Below are 18,786 nucleotides of genomic sequence, written 5' to 3' on the forward strand. Positions count from 1 at the left end.
TTTTATATGGAACAATTAACGCAAAATAAAAGTTACAAGATTAAACGTTATACTAATAAATACGTTATTTAAAAATAAGATGGAAGATATAAATGATTTTGATACGAAAACATTAAAGTAAATAGTCACAAAACTTTGTTAAATGTGATATTCGTGCTGCAATTTTAGTACGTAAACTAGTTTTGTCCTCTCGATTTCATTACATGTATCGAATGAGGACTAGTTAAAAAAGTAGTTTTTTTCCCATATTTAAATTTTTATTGCACCGTTTTGGTAAGTCGCAAAAATGTTGCTTTACTGATAGTATTTTTTAGGCTTCAAAAAAGGCAGCACGAAATAATTTAATGTAATACAATTAAATCTTTAACAAAAATTGAGAAAAAAAAAATGTTTTATTAATTTAATTCTTATAACAGTTTGATAGTTTAATATTGTATTAGTATTTCTAGTATTGAGTTTATGCCATATTTGCTGTTTTTATTACGTTTTAGGACATTGTAACTTTTAGGACTATCCTAAGACACCTATTTGTATGTCCTAACTTTAGGACCAAATTTAGGACATATCTTATTTTAGGAGACTTTCGTTAACCTGACTTAGGACTAAGACGTGTCCTAAGACCATCCTAAGACATGTCCTAGTCCTAGGACAGCTTCGTTGACACGGCCCCATGTTAACTAAGGAGACAGATATATATGACTATTTTCATTAAAGAGGGATATAATTATGTTCTAATCTGATTTACAGAGAGAATATCCTAGAGAACATATTATCGAAATATGACAAAAGATTTCCACCACTGTACAACAAAGGTTAGTTTACAATATTTACTTTATAAAAAATAATCTCTTTTATAATATTTTTATTTTCCCTATATTTTAATTATTAGAATGTAGATGTATTCATCCGTTTAGATTTTCTTGACGAATGAGAACTAACCGGAGCATGGGAGTGCAATTTCGGATTTTGGCGCAATTCCGTAGTTTTTAATACATGACAAACGAGACGATTTTAATTTAACGGTTAAAAATGTCCTCTACAAAAGCAGCAACATAACAACTTATCCTGCATATGGTATTTAAATTTTCTCTTTCGGTATTCAAAAGCATGCAGCTGCTGCTCAGACTTTATAAACATCCCCTGTGTCTGAGCAGAAAGTGGATGCACCACGGTTTTGTCAAAAACCGTCTCGTACTTTTTTGAATACAAATGTCATCTTAAACTACCAAGACTTGTTGCATAATATATAACGACAAACAATTAAATCTTTGCATCAGAGAGGAATCAAAAATAAAAGTTAAATAAATATTTAAATCAAATAGAAATTTCGTCATATTTAAAAATAAAAAATATTACATAACAGTCTTGTTGGGGAAAGATACCAAAAGGACACATAAACTTGTAAGTCCAAAATAAACTGACAAAGTTTTGGCTTAAAAATAAAGACAAACAGAAAACAATAAACAGTTCATAAAACACTATATAAAAAACTAGATACTGGGCAGCATGGACCCCACCTGTAACTAAGAGTGATCTAAGGTACAGCAGAGTGTAAGCAGATATATATATTGTGAAATGTAAAGATTCTAGATTTTTAATATAATGTTAAATATTCTTTTTCGGTACTACGTCTCTCCATTTTGTTTTTGTGATATGGTGATATTTTGTATTCTTGTCTTTCATTTTTGCTGATGTGCTTTGTCTATAGAGTGTCTACATTTAATTTCCTTTTTCTTTTTTGACTGCTGTACCACAATTTTATTTTTTACATTTTTACATAATACGTTTTTTTGTTTTGCTCAGACATTGTTGTCAATTTGATAATTTTTTTATGCGACTGTCATACAAATGAACAAGTTAGAGGTTTATCTAACTAAAGGAACAGATTAAATCCATCATTTTCTACATAACGAAATGCCTGGACCAAGTTCGGAATATGACATTTGATTTCCAGTCGTTAAATTTTTTTTAGCTTTTGATTTTGCCATTTGTTAAGAGACTTTCCGGTCTGAGTTTGCTTTGGAGAATCGATATTTTTGTTATTTTACTTTTTGGTAGACTACTGTTGGTCTTTCATCGTTATTGTTGGCAATGTCACTAGTTAATTTTCTTCGAGTTTTAATTTTTGATTGCCCTCTTAATCCTGGTAATACCGTCTACTGAGCTGGTGTGCTTAGGTAATGACTAGCTTTTCAATTAAAGTTCATCGGATACACCAATTTGATAGATTTGTTATATTTTAATTGAGTTCTTTCTCTGTTTGCAGCATTATTTTTAAAGATATGTCACTTCTTGGAATTTTCTGAAAAAAGTTTACCTATTTAAGAGTTTGATTAATAAAAATCATCTGATTCTTCTTACAAAACCGAATCAAAAACAATCATTTAGAGATAGTACGGGCCATTTAAACTCATAAGTCGAAAATAAACTGAAAACGCCATAGAAAAAAACAATAAAAAACCAAAAGATAAATAATAGTATACAAAACAAAGACTGTGAAAGAAGAAACACACTTACACCAGGGGTGATCTAAAGTGCTCCGGAAGGGTAAGCCAATTATGATCCGTATGTGACATCCGTCGTATTGATCATGTTAGTAAAACAAACATGGTTATAAGTCTTATTCAGCTGGTCACATTCGGGGGAAAGGCGACGAGATTGTATTGATGACAACTGGAACATATTCGCCTTCATCAAGAAACAGATATTTTATAACTGTCAATTAATGGCTGCTTTCAACTTCGTCACTTGAAACTCTTCGTTTGATAACTTCTTTTTAATAGCAGAACTAAGAGGTGATTGAATTGTTTTCATTTTATTGCTTTCAGCACAGCCAGTAGAAGTTAAAGTTCAAATCTATGTTGTTGGAATCTTCGGAATTGATGAAGCGCAGATGGTATGTGATATTGATATATTTACATGGTCGTGGTAATCTCTGGAGTAAAGTTTTTCAAAACTAAAAGTAGTTGAATAATTTTCAATAATTCTCTCGAGAGTAGTATACTTTTTACAATTTACAGTAGCATAACATGAGAATTGATAATCAAGTTTAAATTTGTGTCAATAAATATCAATAAGCAAAATGCTTTATTATGAGTTAACAACTAAATGTAGGTTGTATTGCAACTGTTAATATTTGAAAACATAACTAACAATAGTTTCAATTTGGCTCATGATAATGTTAATAGAAAATACCACTAGTAACAGTTGCCAACTCGATTACCCGATCGTTAATGTTATACCTAATTTTGTAGCAAGGATGTAATATTTTTTATGACGGGTGTCACATGTGGAGCAGGATCTGCTTATCCTTTAGGAGCACCTGCGATCATCCCAGCTTTTGGTGGGGTTCGTGTTGCTCAGTCTTCAGTTTTCTATGTTGTTTTCTTGTGTACTATTATTTGTCTGTTTGTCTTTTTCATTTTAAGTCATGGCGTTGTCAGATTATTTTGGATTGATGAGTTTGACTGTTCCTCTGGTATCTTTCGTCCCTCTTTTATCATGGCTGTTTTCTGCTCTTTTTTCAGGTTGTTGTTTCTTTTACACGTTCCACGTTCCTTTTTCTCAATTCTATTTGAATTTGAAAGGCTATACATATAAATGTCAGTAGCTTTATATATGCATAAGGGAGTTCCTTGTTGACTGGTACTAAATACATGTGACAACAACTGATGCCAACATAAGGAAATAGACAGTTACCATAATATGCTATGATGCTGGTGTTACTTGCTTACCTCTTAATTGTTATTAAGATCATCATCGCTGAAGAGTCATTGATTGTTGAAATATGCATCTGGTGCAAAAAGATGGTACCGTTTATGTCATTATTAGATTTTACATATTTATCTCATTGTCAACCTCGATGTCACATAATTAGTCAGTTGTTCACAGTCCAACGTTTATGATCCTATCAATTAATTCGATATAGTGTTATTAAAGAACAGAATGTCTGATAGAAATGATCATAATGATATATCTATTAACCTTTTATAACGTTTTTCACCTTTTTGTATACTAGTATACATATTCAAATAAACCTTTCTACCACTTTAGCTTCCTGTAGGAGCTTACAAATTAAACATACGAAATCGTCTTCAATTTTAGTGAAAATTGAGAAAACACTCTGTAGAAAAAAAAATATTTTAAGGTTTACATAAAGTGAGATGCGCATATTCAATATTTATTCAAAAGATTCTAGAAATTTTGAAGGCTCCTAATTTAAAAAAAAAATACAAAAACTAAATACGGATAACCTGATTATGTTGTTAATAAATAACCAAGTTTCAGCACATCAAATATGTACATGCATACAAACTGAGGTGAACATTTGCATTGTTTATTCATATATTATAGAAAGATAAGATGAGGAGAGAAATGTTTTAACCTCCCACATTTAACCAGCCGTTACAGTATTTACACTTCTCTGGTCACAAAACGGTTTTTTTTTTTGTTGTTGTTATCGAATTAACATTATAAAAATCATATTTAAATTAAAAACGTTAATGTCTATTCGTTTCAACAAACAAATATGATTTTATCGTAATAGCATTATTACGAATCTCTTTTGTTTCGTGAACTTATAGCAATTTGGTAAAATAAAAATCGCTTTAAATAAAGCCCATAACAACCTAATGTCATCTTGATACACATAAAATTTCATAATTCGATACAAATGACTTTTTTAATTAATATACTATAATCTATAAAAAGTTCTCTCATTAAAATAAATAATTCAAAAAGTCAATAAAAAAAGCAATTAAAATCCGTGATTCAAACAAAGTTGCTCCGATACTAAATATTCCGCTACTTAGGCACATCTCTTGATCTAATTGTTATTTAGGCAGTAGGATGGAACTCAGGTTTTAATGATTTGCAAAATATGACGAAATTTCTGTTGGGTTTAAGGTGATACATAACACTACAGGGAGATAACTCTGTAAAATCAGCTTAACGTTTTAATTACGTTGTATAGTTAAGGGAATATTAAGCTTCTCAATAATTAAAATAGGAGTTTGTCAAACTGCTATATAACCAGTGTAATTTTTCTGATAAAATGGTTGGTTCAATTTTTTTGAAATTTTCATATTTTTGTCAAAGGGTCAAAGTAAATACTTTGTCAAAATTTTATGAAAATTAAACGAGCCAAATTAATTTTAGTGAACGTGTTGGGTACCACCTTAAATATTTATTTTACTTTTAGTTTTGCTTCCTCTCTAGTAAATAACGTATTGTTTGCCGTATGATACATGTTGCAAAAATAATAATTCATTACTAAGGGTACATTTCTTTTTGAACACAAACGATGCAAACCGCTAAGCGCGCACATGATTTGATCATGTGTTTCTAATATACGTTTGCAAAGTTTACATAAACTTTGACAAACTATGCACTCGCTAAAGATGCGTCTACAGTTTGTCGTTCATCGTTTGTTAGTACAAACGCTACATTTGATTCTAACTTAAACCTGATTCAACGATGTATTTTTTTCTACGTTTGTAAAAAGTCTGCTTACCAACAACATGAGCATGCATTATTAAAAGTTCAAACAGGGTTAATAAAGACTTATTAAACGATGTACTTGTTTCTACTTTTGTAGCGTTTATAAAACAACAACAAACGCCACACAACGTTTACAAAATTTTGGTTAGAAAGAAATTCACTCTTAGTATTATATCCTCGGCTTAACAAAACTATGAAGTAATTAACGTCTTGTTTGTGGTAGCAAACATATAAATGAATGTTCCTTAATTTGTAGAAATATTCAATGAGTATGTACCTTCGACAACAATGGACTGATTCCAGGCTGATGTATGATGCGCCGGAGGGTTTAACTAAGATAGAGCTGGACAATGAAATCAAAAAAGAAATATGGGTACCAGACTTATCTTTTATGACAGATATGGATACTAAAGTTCATCAAGTAACACTACCCAATAAAATGATGTTTTTATATCCAGATGGATTTGTGTCATACAGTACGAGGTAAATGCGTTATTCACTGCTTGGAAGATTTAGCATGAATGACATCTAGAATAAAGTTCCGCTGTGTTGATCCTAGTTGAAGCCTCATTAACTTATAAAATAGCAAACAGCAAAAGCGTATTTGTGTGAATAGATATAAGTACATTTGCTATGAGTGCCAATGAGACAACTCTGTGTCTAAGTCACAATTTGTAAATCATCATAGCTCAAAGTATTGTCTCCTTGAGCCTTAACTCACACCAAACAGCAAGCCATAAAAGGCTCCTGAGTCACTGAGGAGTCTTTCAAAGACAAAACGCGCGTCTATCGTACATAATTATAAGCCTGTTATTCATGATGAGTGTATTTACTATTGCGGCAATTGACTTTTGGTTTACCAAAAAATTAAGTACGCAATTTAAAAAAAAAAAGTTTATGTATAGAACTTTGTATACCCATGACAGTGTTGTGTCTCGATACTCTTGGTGGTGAAACCCACTCTGTAATGTTTCTCAATTTATGACTTTGATTATGTCTTCCTTTAAGTTAACCAGCTTAACTTTTTTTCAAATAGACATTATAAGTTATCTACGTTCATATCCGGGTCATATAAGGGTGTTAAAATATCCATATCTACGGATATGAACGTAGATAACGAAGTTATTCCCGGCCTTAGTCCGAATCGGGGCGAGTTTTACGGAAATTCGGCCGGTACAAAGTGTAACGTGAAAACATTTACGGGGTGTGGTAGAACCCTACAGGTAGTCAAATATAAGACGTTTTTAATACGGAGACAGAGAAACTGGACAGCCGGACAGCAAATCCCTGATTTGTCCGTTAAAAACCCGGATTTATTATTCGAGAATCAAGTGGAGATAATTTAAGAGAACGTCGTCAACAGATGTCGCTGCGTAGAAAAATAATTCCCCACGGAAGACGAACCGGCAGGAAATCGTGAATTTGTTAAATTATAAGAAACTAAACGTATCACGAGCGGTATGCATGATATGATAATTTTAACAAGTATTTAAAAGATATGAGAAGTCAAATAATTTCATCGTTGAATCAGAAATTCAAGTCATTTATTTTCAGCCTTCGGAACCGCCATTTTTCAACATCGACTGTCATTGACAAATATTCAACTCTGGACGAATTGACACAAACCCGTTTTACTTAGGAAAAATAAATATGATAAGTTTATATTGATAAACTGGAGCATGGAGAACAGAACTGGGGTAGTCACATGACGTTACCCTTCCTTGTTTACACACGAGCACAAACTTGACTAAAACAGCTCCGAAATATGACAGACTTGCCACTAATGAAAAGACAGTCAACATGTCATTTGAAATGAACAAAATCTGTTATTTTTTGTGTAATTTATTTCCCTTTTCATGCCCCAGTACACAAAAATACTAAAAATGAACAAATTTGTTTTTACTTTCATATAAATCACACAAATTTTATGAATTCAGCGCATTAAACATGTAATTAAATGTACACAAACCTCCCAATAACATCCTTTTAGCAGTGCATTATTTTTTGGGAAGTCCAGGTGTAAATTATTGTGACACTTGTCAGGTTTTGTCCTGAATCAGTGAAAGAATGACATGTCCAGTGTAAACATTCTGAGATCAGACATATCATAGATAAATAACAGAGGAAAACAGTTTGAAGAGAGTCAGATCCTTATTTTGTAGCTTTCAGATGTAATTTCAAATTAATGAAGATCTATGATATCACTTCATAATATAATATTGCTTGTGCTTGTTCCCTATTCATCTTCCAGGTTCTAGCAGTCATTCAATAATTGTTCCATAGATGATTGTTCAATCTGCATCCAGTTTACCTATTAGTAAATTAATCTCTATTAATGAATACTTAGTCTAGTTCATTCTTTTTTTACAATTGTTAAGCTGCATGCACCTGCATTTGATGATTGAGGATTTATATATCAGGTCAACATGGTATTTTTTTTAATTCTTCATTAGGGAGCTACCATTTGATTTTTATGGGGGGGGGGGCTAGGATGAAAAATTTTGTCCTGAATTTTTTTTAGCTGTAATCTCTGTCCTGCCTTTTTATTTTTCACTCTATTCGGTCCTGCTTTTTTTTTTTTTTAGTTTATCCTGACTTTTTATTACCTAAATTGTAGTCCTGACTTTTTTTTTTGCAAGTGTCTCATCCTGCCTATTTTTTTTACTCAAAACTCCTGTCCTGCCTATTTTTTTCAAATTTCATCCTAGCCCCCCCCCCCCCCATAAAAATCAAATGGTAGCTACCTTATTACACATATTTCAGTCTATATATATATGTTACCAGAAATGGTTATATATCATATGTCTCATATGGTATATATTATTTGAGAACATTATGTCAATATATATTATACTATATATTATATGAATTATATAAAAAGGTTATATTCATTATATAATTATTTTCCACACTCCGTGGCTCAAGCTGTTGAATGTTGTGATTGTTTTTTTTTCAATTTGAGTACATGCATTACTATCCCACTGAATTATATATACAAAACTGTAATTAGAGAGAAAGCTATTTTCAGTTTTACTTTATTCTAGAAAAATATAAAATTTACTTTATCTTAAATGTTAAACAGACATGACTCAAGAGGACTGTATGGGTATCCATATTCTATGCTTAGATTTATATAATATCTCCTAAGCCAAATGATTTAAAAAAAACAAAGTTTAAACTACTACATTTCAGAATTTATATTTTACAATATAACCCCTTTTCTAAAATGAGACAGCACACAACAAAACACATGACAGTGTCACTATCAGGCCAAATCTAAATATATAGTTAGAATGAAAAACCACTGCAGAGAACAAAGTTCAATATAAAATGCAATATTTTTATGACATCTATTTTTTCAGGAATAGATTTTACTTTTTTAATCAGTCTCTCAATACAAAATGAAATAAAGCCCTGATTTTGTTTTTATTATTTATTATTTTTTCTAAATTTTTATTCCTTTGTAATATTGCTACTTACAAACACATAGAAATTACATTTTTGGTAAAGCCTTCTTATAGAGTACTTTGATTAATTCAATTTTTAATCAAAATTGTCATGGGTATATATAATATCCTATCGCCAGTGACTAGAAGTTGTTACATTTCAGTGTTCATCATTAATAGGCCTCACATATTAAAATAATTACTTGCATAGATAAACATATTTAAAATGGAAATAAACATTTAATAAGTTCACAGATATAACTGACATTGGGTCTTAACTTAACAGAAATTCTCTAAAAACATTCTAGAATAGAATATATAACAGCAAAATTGTACATTTTATACCCATAATCTTTATAAAATATATTTTTATGTAGATCTACTAAGAGACAATATGTTTCTGCATCACTGAATGCTGAATCAAAATGAAGAATTTATGTGTATTCAAGAATAATAATTTATAATTCTTCTAAAAAGTATGCCATGAAATAATTATTTCCATCAAAGTATATATATATGACAAAATAGAGGTATACACATGCAATCAGGGAATATTCTGCAACATTCCCCCCTTTAATGATGGAATTTTAACATCAAAGCTTTAGGCAAGTATTTTTTTTTTTAACAATTTACTGGTCCAAAACCCCTCACTTAATTTATGTAAAAAAAATAACCATATAGAAAACTTTTTTTTATATTTCTTCTGAAGCTGTAGTAATATATTTTTTAAACTGAATATGTAATAATATTTGCAATTTCCCCGATTTCTAGATGATTATCAGATATTTTTATGCAATATGTAATTAAATAGTGATTTACCAAAGCAGACATACATTCTATTATACTTTCTCTCACTGTTTGGGTCTTGATACCTGACAGGTGCCCTCATTCCAATGATTAATTGTAATATCCAAGGTATTTTTCATATTTACACATTTTCCTTCGCACACTGATAAATTATTGGATATTTTACCCCAGAATGAACTCTTTCACTTACTAAAATTGAGCGAAATGGTTATTTTCTCTCGTTTCTGATCAGCCGTCCCTTCAACGACTTTTCATTCGAGTTATCTCCCTTTGGCCGGTCGCTAGTTTTGGGCCTGTTGAATTGACACAATGCCGTTTTACCTGGCGAGTTTTTGTATCAATAGGCATTTCATGTTCATAATATCAGGAGGTATCATCCCTATAAAGGAAAATACGTTACCATTCCGTGTGTCATTTCAATTTACATTTATTTACCGAGAAGTGTCACGACCGCGGCACGTTTTTTCATCTTTCCCAATCAAATAATCAAGGAAATTCTATTTTTTCGTTCTTAAATGAATAACGTAGTTAAAGTTTGAAACCTGCCGTATTTAATGATGTATTTGGTTAAGCATGCTAAATACACAAAATAGCTTTACGCCGTCGATTTCGTGGCGTCATTGCCGTTGCTAAAAAATGCCATTTTTTGAACTGAAAATCACGTGACCAGAATAATAAAATCGACGCCATTATGAGATTTGCTGTCCGGCTGTGGATTGAGTCAAATTTGGCGCTCAATGTTGTGAGAGTTACGTCATAGATGGTTTGACGTCAACGTGGGTCATTTGCATAGCTATGTCAGTAGTCCCATTCCTTGAAAATGTGACAGTCAAGTGATGCATTTAATGAAATGAGTGTAAATGATCGGCATAATAGGACAAAATCGTTAATGAATTAAATATGTAATTACAAACATCATGGATAATCTATAGAATTCAATATTTCACAAGGAGCAATCATGGAACTAAGGAAAACTTGCATGAATTTCCCCGGGATAATGGTTAGCAACGTCCGGGGATATGGGTTAGCAACACCCAGGGGCTATGGGTTTTGTAACGACGTGTGTTAACCAATCAAAATCCTAGATATATACTAAGCCGGGGATAAGTTATATTAATATGAGGCAGGCATTACCTGTGAAAGGGGACGAAGTCTATGATTTTTTGAATTCAAACATATCTTAATTTCAAAACGGAAACAGCTTAACGTTTCCGATTTTGGTTCTGTTGTCAGGGATTTTAGTTGTTACGTTATTTAAGTTATGACGTCATATGCAATGTAAACAAAGAAACGCTATCATAAGGTAACGTTTTTTCATATCAAGGAATTATCAAAAATGAAATTGATATTGCGTTCCTTCCTATTTTATACTAGACTGATAAATATATATTTTACTCAAAATTTCATGCAAACGAGACCGGAAAAAGGAAGTACATTGCAGATTTCTGCGCAGATGCGGGAATTCAAAACATGACATAAAAAAAAATTGAACGATTTTGAGTTCATTAGTACAATGAAAATTTCGGGAAAATTTTCCCGATTTTTTTTTTAATTTTCTACTGTTATTGGGGACTTCGTCCCCATATAATTAGGACGTGTTTGAGTCTTTGTACAATTATCATTGAATTTAAAACAGCGTCTAATGAATAACAAGTCATACCATAATAAGCAGATTTTTTTTCTTTCAGAGTAACTGGAACATTTACTTGTTTTGTGTAGTGATTACTTTTCCTTTCAGAGTTACTGGAACATTTACTTGTTTTATGCAGTTACATAATTTTCCATTTGATGACCAATCTTGTGTGTACGAGATGGAAAGCTGTAAGTTCTAGAAAGTTATGGTCGTAGCTAGTTTTTGTGTTTTCAAAAGGAAATCGTCTTACGCTTTAGTAACATTATCACTACCTTATTCAATCTAAGTTATTACTTCTGAGCATCTGCTCAATGTTTTTATTTTTCCCAAATATAAACTGATAAATATGTGTCAGAGCTCCTCCTATAACATAAACTAATTGAGTTCAACATCCCTACAAATGGCATAGGAATTTCATCCGTACTGTGTTTGTTATTTCAATACCCTGTAATGTGGTACTGGTACCATAACATTAGGGTTATACAGGTTATTTTTAGGTATATTATTCCTGACATTTGTGTTCGTCTTTCCAGATGGATTCACTGCTGCGACTGTCTCCTTTAGATGGGATGAGCCTGGAATGTCTTTTAAAGATGGCATTGTTCATAGTCAGTTTGAAATTGGGGCTGCCGAAACGTACCTGTGTGACAGAGAGTATCCTTCAGGTATGTAACACGTCTCAAGTACTGATGGTTTGTATGTAATAAATAGTATAGCACGTTTAACAGCATACCAACGACAAAAAAATGTACAGAACATCTCTAGGGTTTTGATCGACATAGAGAAATTAATAGTTGCATGGATGAAAAATCATAGAAACAAAATCTAAAAACAAGTTTTGCAAAATAAATGTAAAAAGTCAAGATGAATAAGAAGCAGTCTTTGTTTTCATCAGATTTATAGAAAACAAAAAATAGAAAAATACTATTAATACGTTCCTTCTTGTAAGCTATTAGCACAAGATGAAAGCAGTTTTTTGTGTAATAAACATCACCATGTTTGTGAATAGAAATATAAAACATTTCCTTGGGTTTGTTCAATCCTAACATGAGATGGCGTTCTTTTATTATGGAGATGTGTATCATATTTACATGCGTATCCTTAAATAGAAGAAACCGTATCGTTAATAAAAAAAAGTATTTGGCACCACTTTTTATAATTTTGAATCATCAATGCTCTTCAACTTTGTACTTTTTTGGCTTTCTTACCATTTTGATCTGCGCGTCACTGATGAGTCTAATGCAGATGAAACTCACGTCTTGCGTATTGAATAATAAGCCTGTTATACCTTTGATAACTATTGGCATGTCGAAATGTCCTGAATGTTCTTGCATTTATTTTTACTATAGTCTTGTCATGTAAATAAATGTTGTCATTTTAGTGTTATATTTAACATTGCCATAAAAACGCGATGTTTGGCTAGCCACAAAAGCAAGTTCATCCCACCTTTTTTTCTTAAAATGTCCTGCACCAAGTCAGGAAACAGCAAATTGGTATTTAATAGTTCGTTTCTTTGTGTGTTGCATTGTCGTTTGTTTTTTTTATTGCACTTCAGTGTTTCTGCTGTTTCGTTGTTTTCCGCTTATAGTTGATGTGTTTCCCTCTGTTTTAGTTTGTAACATTGATGTGTTTTCTCTCAATCGATTTATGACTTTCGAACAGCTATAAACCACTGTTGCCTTTTTTTTTTTTATATCAATTTTCATTATATTTTATCTTGTGATAGCAAAATTAATCAACAATTTATAATTTTGAGAAAGTCAGAGTTGTGAAAGTAATCACCTTTTTAAATATATTTTATATAGTTTTGTGTTGTTTTTTTCTATCTATTTATGATTTTTAGTCATTCTTTATTATTTTAACTTTGAACAGTTACTGTAGCATATTACAATAAAGATGCATTTATGATGCAACACACAACAACAAACGTTATTAAAAACAAGAAACTCAAAGAGCGTCTCGACTATTAAATCCTCATATTAAGTAGAATTCAAACATATATGCTTGCTTCCGGACATTCATAATACTGTATTACATACAAAATTTCACGTATTCCGCCTGAGTTGGAGACATTTTTAAGGCTATTTAGTTCAATCTAGTTTATTTTGCTCCTGTATCTACGTACATGTAGGTATTCACATTTAAGTTTGTCTATCGTTCTGTTTACTGTAATAAATCCCTTTAAATACTAGTATTAACTGAAAGGTTTCGCTCCAGATTAATGCGAAAACACTCGCTATTCCTTAAACACACCCATGCCCATCAATTCCCTTAAAACATAACTTATGAATATTTGAACAAGTTATGTGCAAAATTTTTATATATGGTTCAAAATACTATTTCTACCATATAATGAACGAATTTTTCTGTTTTAGGAAATTATACGTGTATTGGTTTGACATTACCTTTAAAAAGACGATATGGTTTTTATATCATACAAGTGTTTGCACCATCAATGTTAATTGTTGTCTTGTCATGGGTATCTTTCTGGCTAAATATAGACGCAGCACCAGCAAGAGTTTCTCTAGGAATATTGACAGTTTTGACAATATCAACGAATGGTAATCTTAGTGTTGGTATGTCGCAACAAGTTTCTTACATTAGGGCTATAGACATTTGGAATTCTGTTTGCCTGTTTCTGGTATTTGGTGCAATGGTGGAGTATGCATACGTTTGTGTTATTGCGCGTGTGCAACAAAGACGGAAACGTGAGCGCCTCCATTCAAATATTTCATTAAATGGTTTAGCGGATATTGAAAATGGCAAAGTAAGTTTCAATATAATTACGCATTTTGAAGAGTTAATCAATTTGATAACACACTTAAATCAAAAGGTCAATTTACAATTCCGATGTGGTCAATATCTACTGTGAAAACATGTTTAATGTGTGTCATAAAGTTAATACAAATGATTATTGAGATCAATATTCAACATTGGGTGCTACAACAGATGGGGAGGATATATACTGAATCATAAATTAAATATAAATAAGGAAAATGTGGTATGATTGCCAAAAAGACAACTATCCACAAAAGACTAAAATGATGCAGAAATTAACAACTATAGGTCACCGTACGGCCTTCAACAGTGAACAAAGCCCATACCGCATAGTCAGCTATAAAAGGCCCCTATAAGACAATGTAAAACAATTCAAACGAGAAAACTAACGGCCTTATTTATGTAAAAAAATGAACGAAAAACAAATATGTAACACATAAACAAACGACAACCACTGAATTACAGGCGCCTGACTTGGGACAGGCACATACATAAAAAATGTGGTGGGGTTAAACATGTTAGCGGGATCCCAACCCTCCCCCTAACCTGGGACAGTGGTATAACAGTACAACATAAGAACAAATGGCGTTCATTATCACTGAACTAGTATATATTTGTTTATGGGCCAGTTGAAGGACGCCTCCGGGTGCGGGAATTTCTCGCTACATTGAAGACCTGTTGGTGACCTTCTGCTGTTGTTTTTTTCTATGGTCGGGTTGTTGTCTCTTTGGCACATTCCCCATTTCCATTCTCAATTTTATAAAGTATATTTTAAACTTATCAAATCTATTATTAAGAAGTAAAATCACAAGAGAAAGCAAAATGAACTCCGAGGTCAATTCAAATCGGAAAGTCCCTTATCAAATGACAAAATCAAAAGCTCAAATACATCAAATAAACGGATAAAATCTGTCAAATTCCTAACTTGGTACAGACATGTTCTTATGTGTGAAATGTATGCAGATTCAACATGACAGAACATAATACAAAGTTATTTTCCTACTAAACTGAAAGTTTGAAGATTTCAAACTGTAATAAAAATTTAACATTTATTTTACTTTTAGATAACAGAAAAGGTTACTGAGCAACATCAAATAGACAAAGATAGGGAGAACGCAAGAAAGATAGACAAAATTGCTCGAATTGCTTTTCCTTTAGCTTTTGTTGTTTTTAATGTTATCTATTGGGTTTATTATATGAGGTAAAGTCTGTGAAGACAATATCAGTAAATAACCTGTGATATGTATGAGGTAAAGTCTGTGAAGACAATATCAGTTAATAAGTATAACCTGTGATATGTATGAGGTAAAGTCTGTGAAGACAATATCAGTTAATAAGTATAACCTGTGATATGTATGAGGTAAAGTCTGTGAAGACAATATCAGTTAATAAGTATAACCTGTGATATGTATGAGGTAAAGTCTGTGAAGACAATACCAGTAAATAAGTATAACCTGTGATATGTATGAGGTAAAGTCTGTAAAGACAATATCAGTTAATAAGCGTAACCTGTAATATGTATGAGGTAAAGTCTGTGAAGACAATATCAGTAGATAAGCGTAACCTGTGATATAAATGATGTGTATTAACTGACACTTCTGTTTGAACAAGAGGGATCATATCATTTGTGACTGGATTTGAACGTATTGCGGTTGTGATGGTCTTGCACTTTATGATATCGTCGTCCATCTTATCAAACGCTGTTATAAGACTTTTTATTTATTTATGCTAGACGTGATGGGAAAAAAAACATCGCCTATATTATTAGTTACATAGTGTGCTAGTGACCTAATACGGTATATATGGGGTCAGTAAATTCCATATGGGGTGAGAGCGAAGCTCGAATCCCCATATGGAATTTACTGACCCCATATATACCGTATTACGTCACTAGCACACTATGTAACGAATTTATCTTACCGACTATCTTAACGTGTGAAAGTAAGACTAGTGATTCTCAAAATGAGCAAGTCTTCAATACTGTTAGCACTAAGAAAATACTTCCATTGATCCTACAAAAACAGATGCCAACAATAACGACTTGTAAGGTTTAATTGTGTTTTATGAATTTGTTTCAATCTTAATCATCAATTGCTTCGTCTGTTCGAACTTTTAAGATTTTTTCTCAGTACCGTTTTGTTTTTTATAAAGGGACATTACACCATTACTAACCGTGTATGAAAGAAGCCCCGCCCCCTTCTTACCTAATAAGGAATATAAAGGGACGTAACTCCACTACTAACCGTGTATGAGATAAGCCCCGCCTCCCTACTAACCTAATATCAAATATACACGGTTTGCACGCGGACGCTTTTAACCAATCATATTCCTGGAAATGTATAGGAGGTAAGATATATAAGACATGTGATACAAAGAAATGTCACTCGAATGGGTTATTTGTATTACCATAAATTCCATCCCGCATAGACGGTAAAAAAAAGATAAATCTTTGCGCAATTACTCCAGTTTGAATTCAAGTTGTACTTTAAAGCAATTGCGTACATGGCATGCCCACAAAATTGTATCATCGGAATTACTCGTTACATTTATAAAGTGATTCCTGCTGTATATATGGGTCCATTTATCAAAACATGACCTCAACATCAATAAGGATACCTATCATTGTTTGTGACCATATATCCAAGTAAGGTTTCAATCCAATATATGTAGTATTTCGGTTAGCGTCAGGAAACAAAAATAATCGACGGACTGACTTACAGACTTGTCAAAAGTGTAAAATTTGACAAAACAAGTTGCACTAATCAATATGTATATGAATAACATGTATGACCTGAAAACACCGCTCATAGTATTATCCTATTGAGAATGTGTATAATATTCTTTAATTATGAAAAGGTGAAATATAAACTTTGTGCCATATTTTACAGAATAAAAATATAATTTCAAGATACCCTGTCACTATGTGTGTTTATTTAAAGTCTTCCGTGCTGTCTGTGTTTACGTAGTTTCAATTTCTTTAAGTATCAGCAGGGCTCTTTTCACAAAAAATGTTACTACTAAAATAACTCGTAAGCCATGAACATTTCAGGGTTCCGATCAATTTTAATCGTTTTACAAAGATTTTTTTGTGAAAGGAGTCGCTGAGACGACTGGTACTTTAAAACTAAAATTAGTATGTTGATTTTTATTAACGCTTATAAACGTCGCACGAAATGTTATATCACACCGAGAGCCAACGCTATTGTTTAATTACAAATTAAAAAAAAAATATTCTTACATTGTCAGACAATATGGAACTAATTAAGAACAAAATAGGAGAAAGACACAGAAACCTCTGTTTTATTTTATTTGTAATGTTCGTTCAAATAAATAGTATATTTTACAAACGACAAAGGACTACTATTTGTATACTGTCAGTTATTTTTATGCCCCACCTACGATAGTAGGGGGCATTATGTTTTCTGGTCTGTGCGTCCGTTCGTCCGTCCGTCTGTCCCGCTTCAGGTTAAAGTTTTTGATGAAGTTGAAGTCCAATCGACTTTAAACTTGGTACACATGTTCCCTATGATATGATCTTTCTAATTTGAATGCCAAATTAGAGTTTTTACCCCAATGTCACGGTCCACTGAACATGGAAAATGATAGTGCGAGTGGGGCATTCGTGTACTGGGGACACATTCTTGTTGTGTTGTGTATTTTTTTTTTTTTTTTTTTTTAAAAAGTGTCAAACAATAGTAGATGGTGTTACATTACATTTGTATCAATTTCTTGTAATAAGTCATACATATTAGTATTTTCATTTGTTTATCTATTTATATATTGAAACTGATTCTCAAAATAGTATGTAGCTTTAATAAAGAATGCACGTAGCTGTTAGGGACGACATCAAAAGATCAATGTAAGATAAAACTTAATTCAAATAGTTCGGGGGTGGGAGGAGTGGGAGTTGAACTGCTGCAAGATTTGGTTATCCGACATTGATTTTTACATATATCCATATGGGTCAATCAATTTTTCCCAAATTAAGTTAATAGGGGGGTAGGGGGTCAGTGAAAAAACTATTTGAATAAAGTTTTTTATCCTTCATTGAACTTTTGATGTCGTCCCTTAGTAAAGGCGACAAACTATAATAGATAACAATCAACACGTGAACGTTCTTATAACAGTAGCAGGTTTTTTCTGCATGATTTAGACTTGTTACATTTAAAAACTTTCAAACCCTTTGTCATCCGAATACCTGATGGAAATAATTCAAGAAACTGTTAGATACGCACGGAAATAAAATCCTATCACTTGTCTTTTTTCGACGACTGTCATTTTGTTAGTAATGTTGGTAATTTTTTAATGATTTTAGTTAAGAACTTTTTGGACTTTCGGACGTGACAACATTTGATATTATAAAACAGACTGCCTAGAAGTACCAGAAGTGGCGTGTAAATTTAGTTTATGATAGCTCTATTTTACAGGAATATTCGTTGCTGTTTATTTTTTAACTATTTTTTTGGGGGGGAAGGGGGGGGGGGGTTATAACAAAATTGGTTGTTGACGTTTAATGCATTTTTTTGGTGCTTTATTTGCATATAAAACTAATAAATATAAATTAACCCACTTTGATGGTAACAAACTAGTGTTTCACAACTACTTTTAAAAATGTTAAAAAAG

At 32.0% G+C, this 18,786-nt stretch overlaps 1 protein-coding gene across 1 annotated transcript; it reads left to right on the top strand.

Annotated features, from left to right (window-relative positions):
• The first annotated feature begins 750 nt into the window (after window positions 1–750).
• Window positions 751–17,825, top strand: LOC143085292 (glycine receptor subunit alpha-2-like). Its single transcript, XM_076261556.1, has 7 exons — window positions 751–812; window positions 2,829–2,896; window positions 5,756–5,982; window positions 11,491–11,573; window positions 11,919–12,050; window positions 13,761–14,152; window positions 15,228–17,825. Exons 2-7 carry the CDS (start codon window positions 2,894–2,896, stop codon window positions 15,366–15,368), a joined length of 978 nt encoding a protein of 325 aa, XP_076117671.1. The 5' UTR covers window positions 751–812; window positions 2,829–2,893; the 3' UTR covers window positions 15,369–17,825.
• Window positions 17,826–18,786: the final 961 nt, after the last annotated feature.

The sequence above is a fragment of the Mytilus galloprovincialis genome, chromosome 8 (assembly GCF_965363235.1).
Source record: "Mytilus galloprovincialis chromosome 8, xbMytGall1.hap1.1, whole genome shotgun sequence".
Classification (NCBI taxonomy): Eukaryota; Metazoa; Mollusca; class Bivalvia; order Mytilida; family Mytilidae; genus Mytilus; species Mytilus galloprovincialis.